We start from the raw sequence: 12771 nt of genomic DNA on the forward strand, positions 1-12771 counted from the left end.
ACTTTCCCCCATAATAATAAGGCTCTAATATTAGCAATACAATGTAAGGAGCAAATAGCTCTTCCGCTAAGATATCTGGAGACCTGATAGAAATTAATTTATTAGTTACCTTGCATCAGACATGCTGCTTGAATTGATATACGAGGAGCACAGTTTCCAGCAAAGAAAGATGTGTTTACCTCAAATCCATGGACAATACCTGGTACTCCCAACTGGATAATACACCAATCATGTCCTGAAAGACAGAGGACAAACTGCTTTTCTAACGAGTTTAATATAACACCAGGGAATAAAAGCAGCAATTCACTTCAACAATATTTAGCGGGTACAATCCTGCTTTATAAATATGTTTAAGAAAAGAGCTCAAGCTGTTTACTTTAGATCCAGATACAGTCCTCAATATCACCAAAATTTTGAGGTGTTCAGTTCTGTGATTTTATAAAATCAACTTATGTGTAAAACAATCAAAAAGCTACAACACATTCCAATTAATTTTTGAAGGAATTTGCATGTAATCAAAACCTGAAGAACTCCATAAAGACACTAAGCATACTTGCCAAAACATGAATAGTACCAACTTGCTGATTGTTATACTGGCATTCTGAAGAGCATTAGATGTTTGGATTTTAAAAAGCTGTGTGGTTTCCTAAGGCCTTGGACAGAAAATCAAAGGACAAATGGACAACTCTTTAAGAAAGCCAAGTTTGGAATAATTCTATCTGGTTGGCTTTTCTCAAAATGTGGCGATGTGCGTGTATTTGGGAGAAAAGATGAGCTCAGACCACAGAATTTGGATTCAGATCTGGATTTCAAAACCCAGAATTTTGAGTGTGCTTGTACCAGGGAGTTTGGTTCACACCATTATAAAAATAGAGGACATTTTAAAAATTCAGACAAAGATCTAAGTCTGGATTTTGAATACATCTAAGTTTAGGGGTATTTGGATCTAGTGCTTTGGTTTGGGTCCATGTCTATTTTGGAGTGAGCAATGGCAGGTTTAGGAGTCTCTCCAAATCACTACAAGTGTATATACAGTACTTGTACTTCAAATAAAAACAAAACACGAAAGAGCAGGTCATGACAACAAAAGCCATCACATAATGTACACTTAAAGCACAAAAAGAACACAAACTCCCAGGAAGTTTGTAAGCTGTTTCTGGAGCTTTTTCAGTATTGCATTAAACTCATGAATTTATCTACTGGTTAAACTTTTGCCATTCAGTAGGACTGTGCAAAAATTGAAGGTCTGGATTCATATAGATTGGACAAACCCAAGCCAGTAGTTTTAGTCCATGTGGTGGTTCACACTGTGAAAGATTCATTTGGAGTTTCTGGTTCATTCAGTCCCAACAACTCCAAGCTCACCACTCTCAAAACTGGAAGGCTTCATAATGATGTCAGTCAATTTCATCTCCTCTTCCCACCTCTTTTGCAAATCCCCTACTGTTACTATTTATTAAGTGACTAGTATTAAGTGTATTACCTGGAATCCTTTTCCTCCTTGTCTCCCATCCATCCATCCACTTGCCATAATCAGTAAATTCATCTGGTTTAAAAACTGGACTCTTTTTCTAAAAAATAAATAAGAACAACGGGCCACTTATACCAGTACTACGCCACTAAGCTTAGTGTACTGAGCACAGAATTTTGACCAGCATAGAACATGCAGGTTTCAAGCCACTTGACTGATTTTATTAATAAAGGAGCATATAGGTGTCATTCTAGTCTCTAGAAAAATATCAGATGCATCAAACAATGGATTTATACTGATCTACTCCAGCTCAGGATCTAGACTTCCATGTTCCAGTTTTTTTCTTTCAGTTACATATGTGGTATCAATCCAGAGTAACCCCACTGATTTCAGTGGGATTTTTGCATGTGTAATGATGGTAGGAACAGTTTGCTAACAGTTTTTGTATTTTAAATGGAAGTATTTGAAATTCATCATAAATTCTACTCAGAACTAAAATGTATTTTAAAGCTGCTTCCTCAAAAGAGGGGAAGTCACCGGAAGAATGTGTGCAAAGAAAACTAGTTAACCTAACTAGTTTTAAGATGGTGCTTGAAAGGTGTATGAACAGGATTGTATGGCAGGGTTGTCAGCAAATAGAAGGAAACTGGACTCTGCAACATAGGAGGTCCCTTCCACTCTTCAGTTACTATGTTCCTAAATGTTTGTGCTAAATGTTTGTGATGAAAGGAAATGGTAGTTGAAGCAAGGGGAGAGGGGAAATCCCACTTGATTCACTGAAATAGTTTCCACTGTACTATAATGCCTGAATTCTGATTACACCTGAGTACCTCTCAGAAGTTATTATTACAGAAGTAATGAGACAGCAATTGAAATACACCTGTAATCAAGAATGAAAAAGTTTGGTAACCATAATCAAGCCTGTACAAATGTTTCCTTTTTCAAAAGTTGCAAGAGCCACCGGTCACAATGAAGATGTCAGATTGGTAATAGGGGCCACCACCCTTCATTGTTACCAACTGGCTCATTGTACAGCTACCTTACAGTCACTTTGCACAAGTGTAAATGACTTCATAATGGAAAAGACAATGCAGAACCAGATCCTTTGTTTCTGGTTGTCTACAGGCTATAATATTAAGCCTAGTGTTTTGGGGCACGTGACAGGGCTCTATTAGTAGCACCCTGGTCACTGAGGTTGCGCCAGCATTGAGAAGAGTACAGGCTTAATTGAAGCCAATTAATCAATTTCCTTTGGGAATCACTGACACTTGGGTAGCGATTGCTGGGATAATGGGGGAATTGGTTCAGTAATCGGGAGGATATTAGTGGGAGGAACATAGCAATCAGAGGGTGAGCCTGGACTGAGGAGTGAAGGCTGTGTGGAATCTTCTACTTGCTGTAACCTTGCAGTACCCTGTGATACTTTGTAAGGAAAGAATAAATACACATGTGGTGAAAGTGTGTGGTGTGTTTGTGACTGAGAGACCACACAGACTGGCCAGGCAGTGCACTACATGGGGTAGTGACTGAGGTGCCCTGAGACAGGGAGGCATCTGGTCCTTCTTTTCTGCTCAAAACAAAAATGCACGTGCAAAAATTCCTTCTTTTTCATGTCTAAAACTGGTCAGATGTTTTCTTTTGGAAAATTCTGTTGTGTGGAATTGACGTATTCCTGCGGAATGTGTCCATTCACTCTTAACGTTTGATGGAAGCCAGGCATCTGGTTTCCTGCCGCATGCCCACCCACTGCCTGCCTCCCTGGGCTCCCCACCAGCTGCTTGGCAGGTTGCCTGGTAGGATATTGTAGAACCTAGAGTCCCTCTGGCTCCCTAGGCTGCCCAGCTTCTCAACTGGCAGGCATCCAGCTCACCGCACAGCCAGGGAAGCCAGACAGCACAGTTCCCCAGGATGGCCAGCTTTCCAGGCTCAGGCTCTCCAGCAGCCCACCAAGTGAGATGTTGAAGAGCAAGGTCTCCCAGGCTCACTAGGTTAGCCTGTTCCAGGCTCCCCAGCTCCCAGACTGCTAACGGAGCTGAGTGTCTGGTAGCCAGTTCTATGGGCTACTCGGAAAGCTTAGTGGCCCACTTCCTGACTAGCCAGCTTCCAGGCTCTCTGGTCTACTTGGGGAGCCAACGTCCATCTCCCTGATTGGCTGGCTTCCGTGGTCTATAGGCTACCTGGGGAGCTGGGTGGCCAGGTCCCTGGCCACCAAGTTACCCAGCAGCCCACCTGTCTGACTCCCTAGCAGTCCTGATCTCCAGGCTGCCCAGCTGCCTGGCTAGTCACTTCCCCAGGCTCCCATGGAAGCCGCCAACCAGCGAGCCTGACAGGCAGGCAGCCAGCAACCCAAAAACTTCCATTTCGGTTCTCCCAAAATTGAATGTTTCTGGAAATTCCTTCCTGCACAAAATTTCAAATTTTTAACATGTTATCCTGCTCTGGTTTAAAAAAAAATCAAAAATATACAATCTTTCCTGGGAAGGAATTTCCATTTTTCAGCCAGCTGTATTCATGGTGTTAGCATTGGGCTTGTTCTTGGGGCGTGTTGTGGTTTCATTGTTCGTGTGTTTTTTTCTTGGTGCATCCGTCAAGTTCCTCAATCTCTAAGGATATGTCCCGAGCTTGAGGAGACATACCTGCACCAGCTCTGATCAAGCTAGCACACTAAAAATAGAGTGTAGTCGTGGTGGTGCAAGTGGTGGGAGGAGCTAGCCACACTAGCATCTCTGACAGGATTGTACTTGGGAGTGGGGGGCGGGCACTAGCTCCTCATGCTGCTCAAATCTCCACAACTACAATCTATTTTTAGTGCACTAGCTCAGGAGTTTTCAACTTGTGGTCCATGGATCCCTGGGGGTCTGAAGACTATGTCTAAGGGGTCTGTGATAGGTTGTCATTACCACAGAACAGTGGTTTTCAACAACCCATGGTCCGCGGATCCTTGGGGATCCATAGACTAAATCTAAGATTTCCAAAGGTGTCCGCACCTCCATTCAAAATTTTTTAGGGGTCCACAAATGAAAAAAGGTTGAATACCTCTGCAATAGCTTGATCACAGTTGGAGTGGGTATGTGTCCTCAACCTCCCCCTCTCAAAGTGTAGACATACCTTAGGAGTGAGACTCCTGCCTGGATGGCATCTTTAGAGAAAAATCTCCGACCTAGTAATTCTGCTTCTCAGAAGATTTATCATTTAGGATTCACATTCATCCACCCACCTCCCTCAAAGTTTGAAAGGAAGCCTATTTATTATTATTTATTTGTATTGCACTAGCTCCTATTGTGCTTGGCACTGTACAAACACACAGTAAAAAAGTGCAGTCACTGCCCCAGACAACAATCGAGGTTAATGACAAGAGGCAAGAGTTGGACGAAAACAGCTAATGGGTGGGATGCAAAAGATGAAGTAGTAATGGGAAGTACTTCACGTAATGCACAGTCAACTTGTGGAACACATTGCCAGGGGAAGTTGTAAAGGTCAAAAGTATAATGGGGTTCAAAAAAGAATTAGACATGTTCATGAAGGACAGGTCATCAATGGCTATTAGCCAAGATATTCAGGGACGCAACCCCATGCTCTGGGTGTCCCTAAATCTCTAACTGCCAGAAGATGGGACTGGATAACAGGGGATGGATCTCTCAATAATTGCCCTGTTTTGTTCTTTTCCTCTGAAGCTTCTGGCACCGGCCACTGTCCGAAGACAGGATACTGAGCTATATGGACTGTTGGTCTGATGCAGCCTGGCCATTCTTATGTTTTCATAATAATGCAAGCATGTTTTTGCATAATCAGTGTACACAATGAGGTTTGCTTCCTGCACAGACATCTTCAGCTGGTGGTGTTTATCTCTACATCTTGATGTGTTTGTATTGTTCTGCATTTCAAAGGCATTAATTTTTCAATGATTGCCTTGATGCTATTTGGTGAACTTTTGCTTCTTGCTAATTTAGGATGTGACTCGAAGGTCCTAGGGATTACAGTTACATTCCACGCACAACACCAATGGGGACCAAGGGTGTATTGTGCTTCTACCCACTCCCACGGCCCTTAGACAACTAAGGAAGTTCTGCCTGTCTCAACTAGGGAGCCGAGAACCGTGCAAAGGGAGAAGCAGAATTACAAGGTAAGTAATTTTCTCATAAAGCCAATGGAAATCGTTTCCAAGTAACGTATACATGAAATTACAGAGATACATTACAAAGATCAGTTGTCATTTAACATTTATATTGTGACACTGCCTAGAGGCCAACCAGCTCAGATCCATCAATATTGTGCTTGGCACTGTACAAACAAAATAAATGTCAGAAATTAGGGCTTGCAGCCAGAGTCGTCCCTAGGGGATGGCGAATTGGGGCGACCACTCTGGGCCCTGCGCTTTGGGGGGCCTGTGGGGCGGCACAATTGGCCCGTGCTGCATGGGCAGCAGGTGAACCGCTGGCTGGGGGAGGCTACACTCAGCCCCGCCCCTTCCACCCGAGGGAGAGCACGCCGGGAGGGAGAGCATGCGACAGTGCCACTGCAACGTCCCCAGCCCTGGGAAGGCAGGCGGCATGACCCCAACCCTCTGGAGTCCTGCAGCCCCGCCAAAGCAGGGTGGTGGTGGGGTGGAGTGTGGGCATGGCCATGCCTGGCTGTTTGGGGAGGCACCGTCTGAAGTAATGTCACTTCCTCCCGGGCCCCGCATCCCTCTGGGGACGGCCCTGCTTGCAGCTGAGCCTGGGACCAGCTAACTCCACCTCCTTAGTGAGCAACAGAGGACCCACAACTGAATCACAGTTGGCTGCAGCAGAATCACCTAATTGGCCAAACCTCCCAATTGGCTATTGGGATCAGCAGACCTGCTCTTAAGACGAATAGCAGCAGCAGGGCATTGGCTGCTCAAAGAACTTGCCTGTGGCTGTGTTGGCTCCTGTCAGGGGTGAAAGTAACATTAAATTCTTACTGGTACGGGGGTCCGGCTCCAGGCCTCCAGAAGGGGTAGGGCCTCGGGCAGAAGGGGCGGGGCTGGGGGTCAGCCTCCCCCAGCCAGGCCATCCGAGCTGCCTGGCCCATGCCGCCCAGGGCTCCAGCTGCAATTTAAAAGGGCCCGGGGCTACAGCTGCTGCCGCAGTAGCAGCGGTGGCAGCCGGGAACCCCTGGCCCTTTTAAATTGCTGGTCCCGGGGCAGCTGCCCCTTTCCCCCCATTGGCGGCCCTGCCGGTAGGGCCGCCAACGGGGGGTGCATCGGCTGGGTACGGGCCAGTACCAGCTTCTTACCGGTACACTGTACCAGCCCGTACCTGCCCACTTTCACCCTTGGTTCCTGTACTTGCTTGTTCTTAGCCCTGCCTCACTCCAAGTAAACCAACTCTGACCCTCTCCTATGATTCCTCACTTCTGTCTTTGGCTCCACCCTAGGTTGTGACAGCTGGCTCCTGCTCTAACCACTAGGCATGACTGCCCACGTCCTGGTCTCTGACAGTAAGTTACAGTCCCTGCCTCTGAAGCCTAATATCCTTAACAGTCCATGAAAATCCTCCAAAGTGGTGAATGTCAGCCCACCATACCTTTAAGAGATTCTCTGCAGGAGCAAAAAAGTCATCTGTTGCAAATAAAACCTACACAAATAAAAAATAATAATTATAATTATAAATATATACTATTTTATTTTATTTCCTAGTGAAATGTTAAGTTATCCAGTAAAAAGAAAATATTAAGTTGCCTAAAGGCTTATAGACATATACATATAAGACCATATTTAAAAAAAATTGATTTCTTTGTATGCATTTCTCTTTCCAATACTCCAATGAACCTGCATAGAACCCCACTGAATTCAATTCTTTGTTTGAGGATCGGGACCTTACTCTTCTTTCTGCATCTTTGTATGCATTTCTCTTTCCAATACTCCAATGAACCCGCATAGAACCCCATTGAGTTCAATTGTTTGCTTGAGGATCAGGGCCTCACTCGTCTTTCTGCATTTTTATTTACAAAATTTTTACCTACTGCTGTGACATAGGGAAGGATTTGTTTCATTTTCTTTGTAAATAACTCATGATACGTACACCTGGAAAACCTCCACCTTCTTGAGTGGTTCTTCAGACTAGAAGCATGACATGATGCAGAAAAAACAAGTGGACAAAAAATCTTTTTAATCACAAACCAGGCTGTCCTTCCACTGAGGATTCTTACCTCCCCTTAGCTGCAGGACAAGAAGCCCTGCTAATGGAAGTATACTACTGATACCTCCATCAATGAGATACAGTCCCATATTTGTGAATATGTATTTCTGTTTTGTACATACATATGCTAAACTGAACAATCTTAAGGACATGGTTCATTTTACAGCAGAGCACCTTTTTCTTTAACGTTCATCCAATGTTGAGAAAAAAAGTTACATTAACTATATTGTGGGGGACTTTTGTCCCCCAAATGCATTCAGAAACTAAGAACAATTCTTTAATGTTTTAGGTGAAAAATCTTTATTTAAATAGCAAATTGAAAGAACTAGCTGGAGTCTCATTCAATGGGAGTCTGTATGCAATTTTCACACATCAGCATCAGTGTGGAGTTGTCAGCGCATACAAATTCACTGCATTCTCCACATTGCTTGTGATTCTTACAGTCAGCTGACCTTGGCAATTTTTTCAGGTTTGCCGCTCCAGGCCAATGGGGGCTGCGGGAAGCAGCGCGGGCCGAGGGATGTGCTGGGCGCCACTTCCCGCAGCCCCCGTTGGCCTGGAACAGCGAACCACGGACAGTGGGAGCCGCAATCGGCTGAACGTGCGGACACGGCAGGTAAACAAATCGGCCCGGCCCACCAGGGTGCTTACCCTGGCGAGCCACGTGCCAAAGGTTGCCGATCCCTGTCCTAGATTGACAAGGAACAAGAGCCTTCTTTATCTTGGGCAAGTGTGGTGCCAAGCAGGATTGTCACTGACCTAAATGATGAAACTTGAAATGCCAGCAACATCAAGCATGTTGAGGAAAAGAACCATTGGCCACCTGTTTGTCTTGCATCTGTAGGAATTACATTCTTGCAAGATGGTCATTGTTATCTATACCACTTTTGTCACTCTACTGGAGAATTATGTGGGGTTTCTTTTTTGTCTCCTTCTACAACCTTGTCATAATGCATCATCAATAGCATTACTACCGCCTTGCCCTTCTTTGGAACACAGGAAGCTAGTACGAGTGACCCAGAAAACCCAAACACTGATGACAATTTTCTCTGTTGCAAAGTGGATGTATCTCACTGGGTATATCTAACTTCTTTCATCAGATAGCTCCAACATAGGTCAACATTTTGTTGACTAGACCTTCAGAATTTGAACACTAGGAAAGACTTTGTGTTCAGATTATAAAACTGCAAATTAAGACTTGTGGGGTCTATTCCTGGCTCTGCCAAAGACTTCCTGTGTGTCCTTTGGCAAATCCCTTAATTTCTCTGTGTCTCAGTTTTCCCATCTGTAAAACGTGGATAATAATACTTAGCACACAAAAATGTTGAGAGGCTTAATTCATTGGTGTCTGCAAAACACTTTTAGATCCTCAGTAGGAAATAGCTGTAGAAATGTCAAGTATCATCTGCACTAAAAGCACAGTTTGTTTTTTGAACTGCATACATTTACCTTTCCTCCTACAGCTTCACACGCCAAGTCATTCAGATGTAGAAAGTCAGGTAAAACTTGAGTTTTTTCTCCTTTGAGATGAGCAGTCATCTTTCTCCTAAAAGCAGAAGTAAAGTATTATATTCAATTCTAAGAGGAGACAAGAGAAATTAAAAGGAGCATGTTCAGCATAACTTGTCATTTCATGAATTCTGTCCTGGCTTCTCAGCAGTCAGAGAAAACTTGGACTCCAGGAATGGGTTATTTACTTGTTGGAAGAAAAATAACTGCACATACATTCAGGATACGCTTTTACCATTTCTATTGATTTATAATATGCATCTATCTGAGATAAACAAAAATATGATTAGGTGTGAGAGTTAAACCAAATGTTAATAAATAAAAAGTCCACATATTTTCCAAAGCTGTAAATAGTAGATTCTTAATTTACCTTCTTGCATCACAATATCAAAGTTCACCTTCTATTAATTATCACCAACATCATTTTTATTATTAACAGTAATACCCAGAGGCACCAATCAGGAGGGGCTGCACTGTGTTAGATGCTGTAAAAACAAACAAGATCCCTTCCCTGGAGAGTTTATAATCCCAACTATAAGTGTTAAATGATAGGATTTAAATTAGCTGTTACCACTCAAGAAAGAGATCTTGGAGTCCTTGTGGATAGTTCTTTGAAAATACTCAATGTGCAGCGGCAATCAAAAAAGCGAACAAAATGTTGAAAATCATTAAGAAAGGGATAGATAATAAGACAGAAAATATATTGCCTCTATATAAATCCATAGTATGCCCACATCTTGAATACTGTGTGCCGATGTGGTCACCCCATCTCAAAAAAGATATATTGGAATTGGAAAAGGTTCAGAAAAGGGCTACAAAAATGATTAGGGGTATGGAACGGCTTCCGTATTAAGAGAGATTAACAAAACTGGGACTTTTCAGCTAGGAAAAGAGACTACTAAACAGGGATATGATTGAGGTCTATAAAATCATGACTGGTGTGGAGAAAGTAAATAAGGAATTGTTATTTACTCCTTCTCATAACACAAGAACTAGGGGTCACCAAATGAAATTAATAGGCAGCAAGTTTAAAACAAACAAAAGGAAGTATTTCTTCACACAACACACAGTCAACACGTGGAACTTTTTGCCAGAGGATGTTGTGAAGGCCAAGACTATAACAGGGTTCAAAAAAGAACTAGATAAATTCATGGAGGATAGGTCCAGCAATGGCTATTAGCCAGGATGGGCAGGGATGGTGTCCATAGCCTCTGTTTGCCATTCCCTGAGTGACAGGGAATGGATCATTTGATGATTACCTGTTCATTCCCTCCGGGAAACCCTAATCATTTTTGTTGCCGGCCTGCCCTCCTTCAGGGTGAATCCCCTTGTCGTTCAGATGCAAGGAAATATACATCTAGTGTGGGTGACTCTAGTCCAAGGTTGGAACCCTCCCTTGGTCTGTAGATAAACATTAGACCAACAATCATATTAGAGTAATTACTGAATCCCAGACCACTGTCTAGGGGCCAGGTGTCATGGTCTGCCAATGGTTCCTGTGTCAGGAGGTATACGCACATACTCCTTGTGCAGATACTTCATGCTCCTGCCAGCTTGGGGAGGGGAACTACATGTAGTCAGCCATAAAAATGTTACCCAAGATCCATAAATCTGGAAATCCTGGACGCCCCATCATCTCAGGCATTGGCACCCTAACATCAGGCTTGTCTGGTTATGTAGACTCTCTCCTCAGACCCTACGCTACCAGCACTCCCAGCTATCTTCGAGACACCACTGACTTCTTGAGGAAACTACAATCCATCGGTGATCTTCCAGAAAACACCATCCTGGCCACTATGGACGTAGAAGCCCTCTACACCAATATTCCACACAAAGATGGACTACAAGCTATCAGGAACAGTATCCCCGATAATGTCACAGCTAACCTGGTGGCTGAACTTTGTGATTTTGTCCTCACCCACAACTATTTCACATTTGGGGACAATATATACCTTCAAGTCAGCGGCACTGCTATGGGTACCCGCATGGCCCCACAATATGCCAACATTTTTATGGCTGACTTAGAACAACGCTTCCTTAGCTCTCGTCCCCTAACGCCCCTGCTCTACTTGCGCTACATTGATGACATCTTCATCATCTGGACCCATGGAAAGGAAGCCCTTGAGGAATTTCACCATGATTTCAATAATTTCCATCCCACCATCAACCTCAGCCTAGATCAATCCACACAAGCGGTCCATTTCCTGGACACTACTGTGCTAATAAGCGATGGTCACATAAATACCACCCTATACCGGAAACCTACTGACCGCTACACTTATCTACATGCCTCCAGCTTCTATCCAGGACACACCACACGATCCATTGTCTACAGCCAAGCTCTAAGATATAACCGCATTTGCTCCAATCCCTCAGATAGAGACAAGCACCTACAAGATCTCTATCAAGCATTCTTAAAACTACAATACCCACCTGCTGAAGTGAAAAAACAGATTGACAGAGCCAGACGAGTACCCAGAAGTCACCTCCTACAAGACAGGCCCAACAAAGAAAATAACAGAACACCACTAGCTGTCACCTTCAGCCCCCAACTAAAACCTCTCCAGCGCATCATCAGAGATCTACAACCTATCCTGAAAGATGATCCTTTACTCTCACAGATCTTGGGAGACAGACCTGTCCTCGCTTACAGACAACCCCCCAACCTAAAGCAAATACTCACCAGCAACCACACATCACTGAACAAAACCACTGACCCAGGAACCTATCCTTGTAACAAACCCCGATGCCAACTCTGTCCACATATCTATTCAAGTGACATCATCATAGGACCTAATCACATCAGCCATACCATCAGGGGCTCGTTCACCTGCACATCTACCAATGTGATATATGCCATCATGTGCCAGCAATGCCCCTCTGCCATGTACATTGGCCAAACCGGTCAGTCTCTACGCAAAAGAATTAATGGACACAAATCTGACATCAGGAATCATAATACTCAAAAACCAGTGGGAGAACACTTTAACCTGTCTGGTCATTCAATGACAGACCTGCGGGTGGCTATATTACAACAGAAAAACTTCAAAAACAGACTCCAACGAGAGACTGCTGAGCTGGAATTGATATGCAAACTAGACACAATCAACTCAGGATTGAATAAGGACTGGGAATGGCTGAGCCATTACAAACATTGAATCTATCTCCCCTTGTAAGTATTCTCACACTTCTTATCAAACTGTCTGTACTGGGCTATCTTGATTATCACTTCAAAAGTTTTTTTCTCTTACTTAATTGGCCTCTCAGAGTTGGTAAGACAACTCCCACCTGGTCATGCTCTCTGTATGTGTGTATATATATCTCCTCAATATATGTTTCACTCTATATGCATCCGAAGAAGTGGGCTGTAGTCCACGAAAGCTTATGCTCTAATAAATTTGTTAGTCTCTAAGGTGCCACAAGTACTCCTGTTCTTTTTGCGGATACAGACTAACACGGCTGCTACTCTGAAACCTGTCAGATTCATCACTTCTTTTCAGTGCTTGAGGATGCAATTGCTGTGGGTGCTATTGTAGCTCTGAGACTACAGCTCAGAGCTGTGGAGCAGTTCTGCTGTTCCTCCACAAAATGGGAGGAGATTATCTTGTTCCCACCCCCAGGACCTGAAAG

General features: G+C 43.8%; 1 protein-coding gene across 2 annotated transcripts in view; it reads right to left on the reverse strand.

Annotated features, from left to right (window-relative positions):
* ALLC (allantoicase) overlaps positions 1-12771 on the reverse strand; it is a 35813-nt gene that overhangs the window by 18993 nt on the left and 4049 nt on the right. For both annotated transcript variants that reach the window (XM_065587722.1, XM_005289641.4), the window contains exons 2-5: positions 9082-9178; positions 7018-7068; positions 1484-1571; positions 110-235 (exon numbers count right to left, since the gene is read on the reverse strand). In XM_065587722.1, the coding sequence (XP_065443794.1) occupies positions 110-235; positions 1484-1571; positions 7018-7068; positions 9082-9171 (355 nt within the window). In that variant the 5' untranslated portion in view covers positions 9172-9178. The remainder of the gene's footprint in view (positions 1-109; positions 236-1483; positions 1572-7017; positions 7069-9081; positions 9179-12771) is intronic.

This window comes from Chrysemys picta, chromosome 3 (assembly GCF_011386835.1).
Source record: "Chrysemys picta bellii isolate R12L10 chromosome 3, ASM1138683v2, whole genome shotgun sequence".
Lineage (NCBI taxonomy): Eukaryota > Metazoa > Chordata > Testudines > Emydidae > Chrysemys > Chrysemys picta.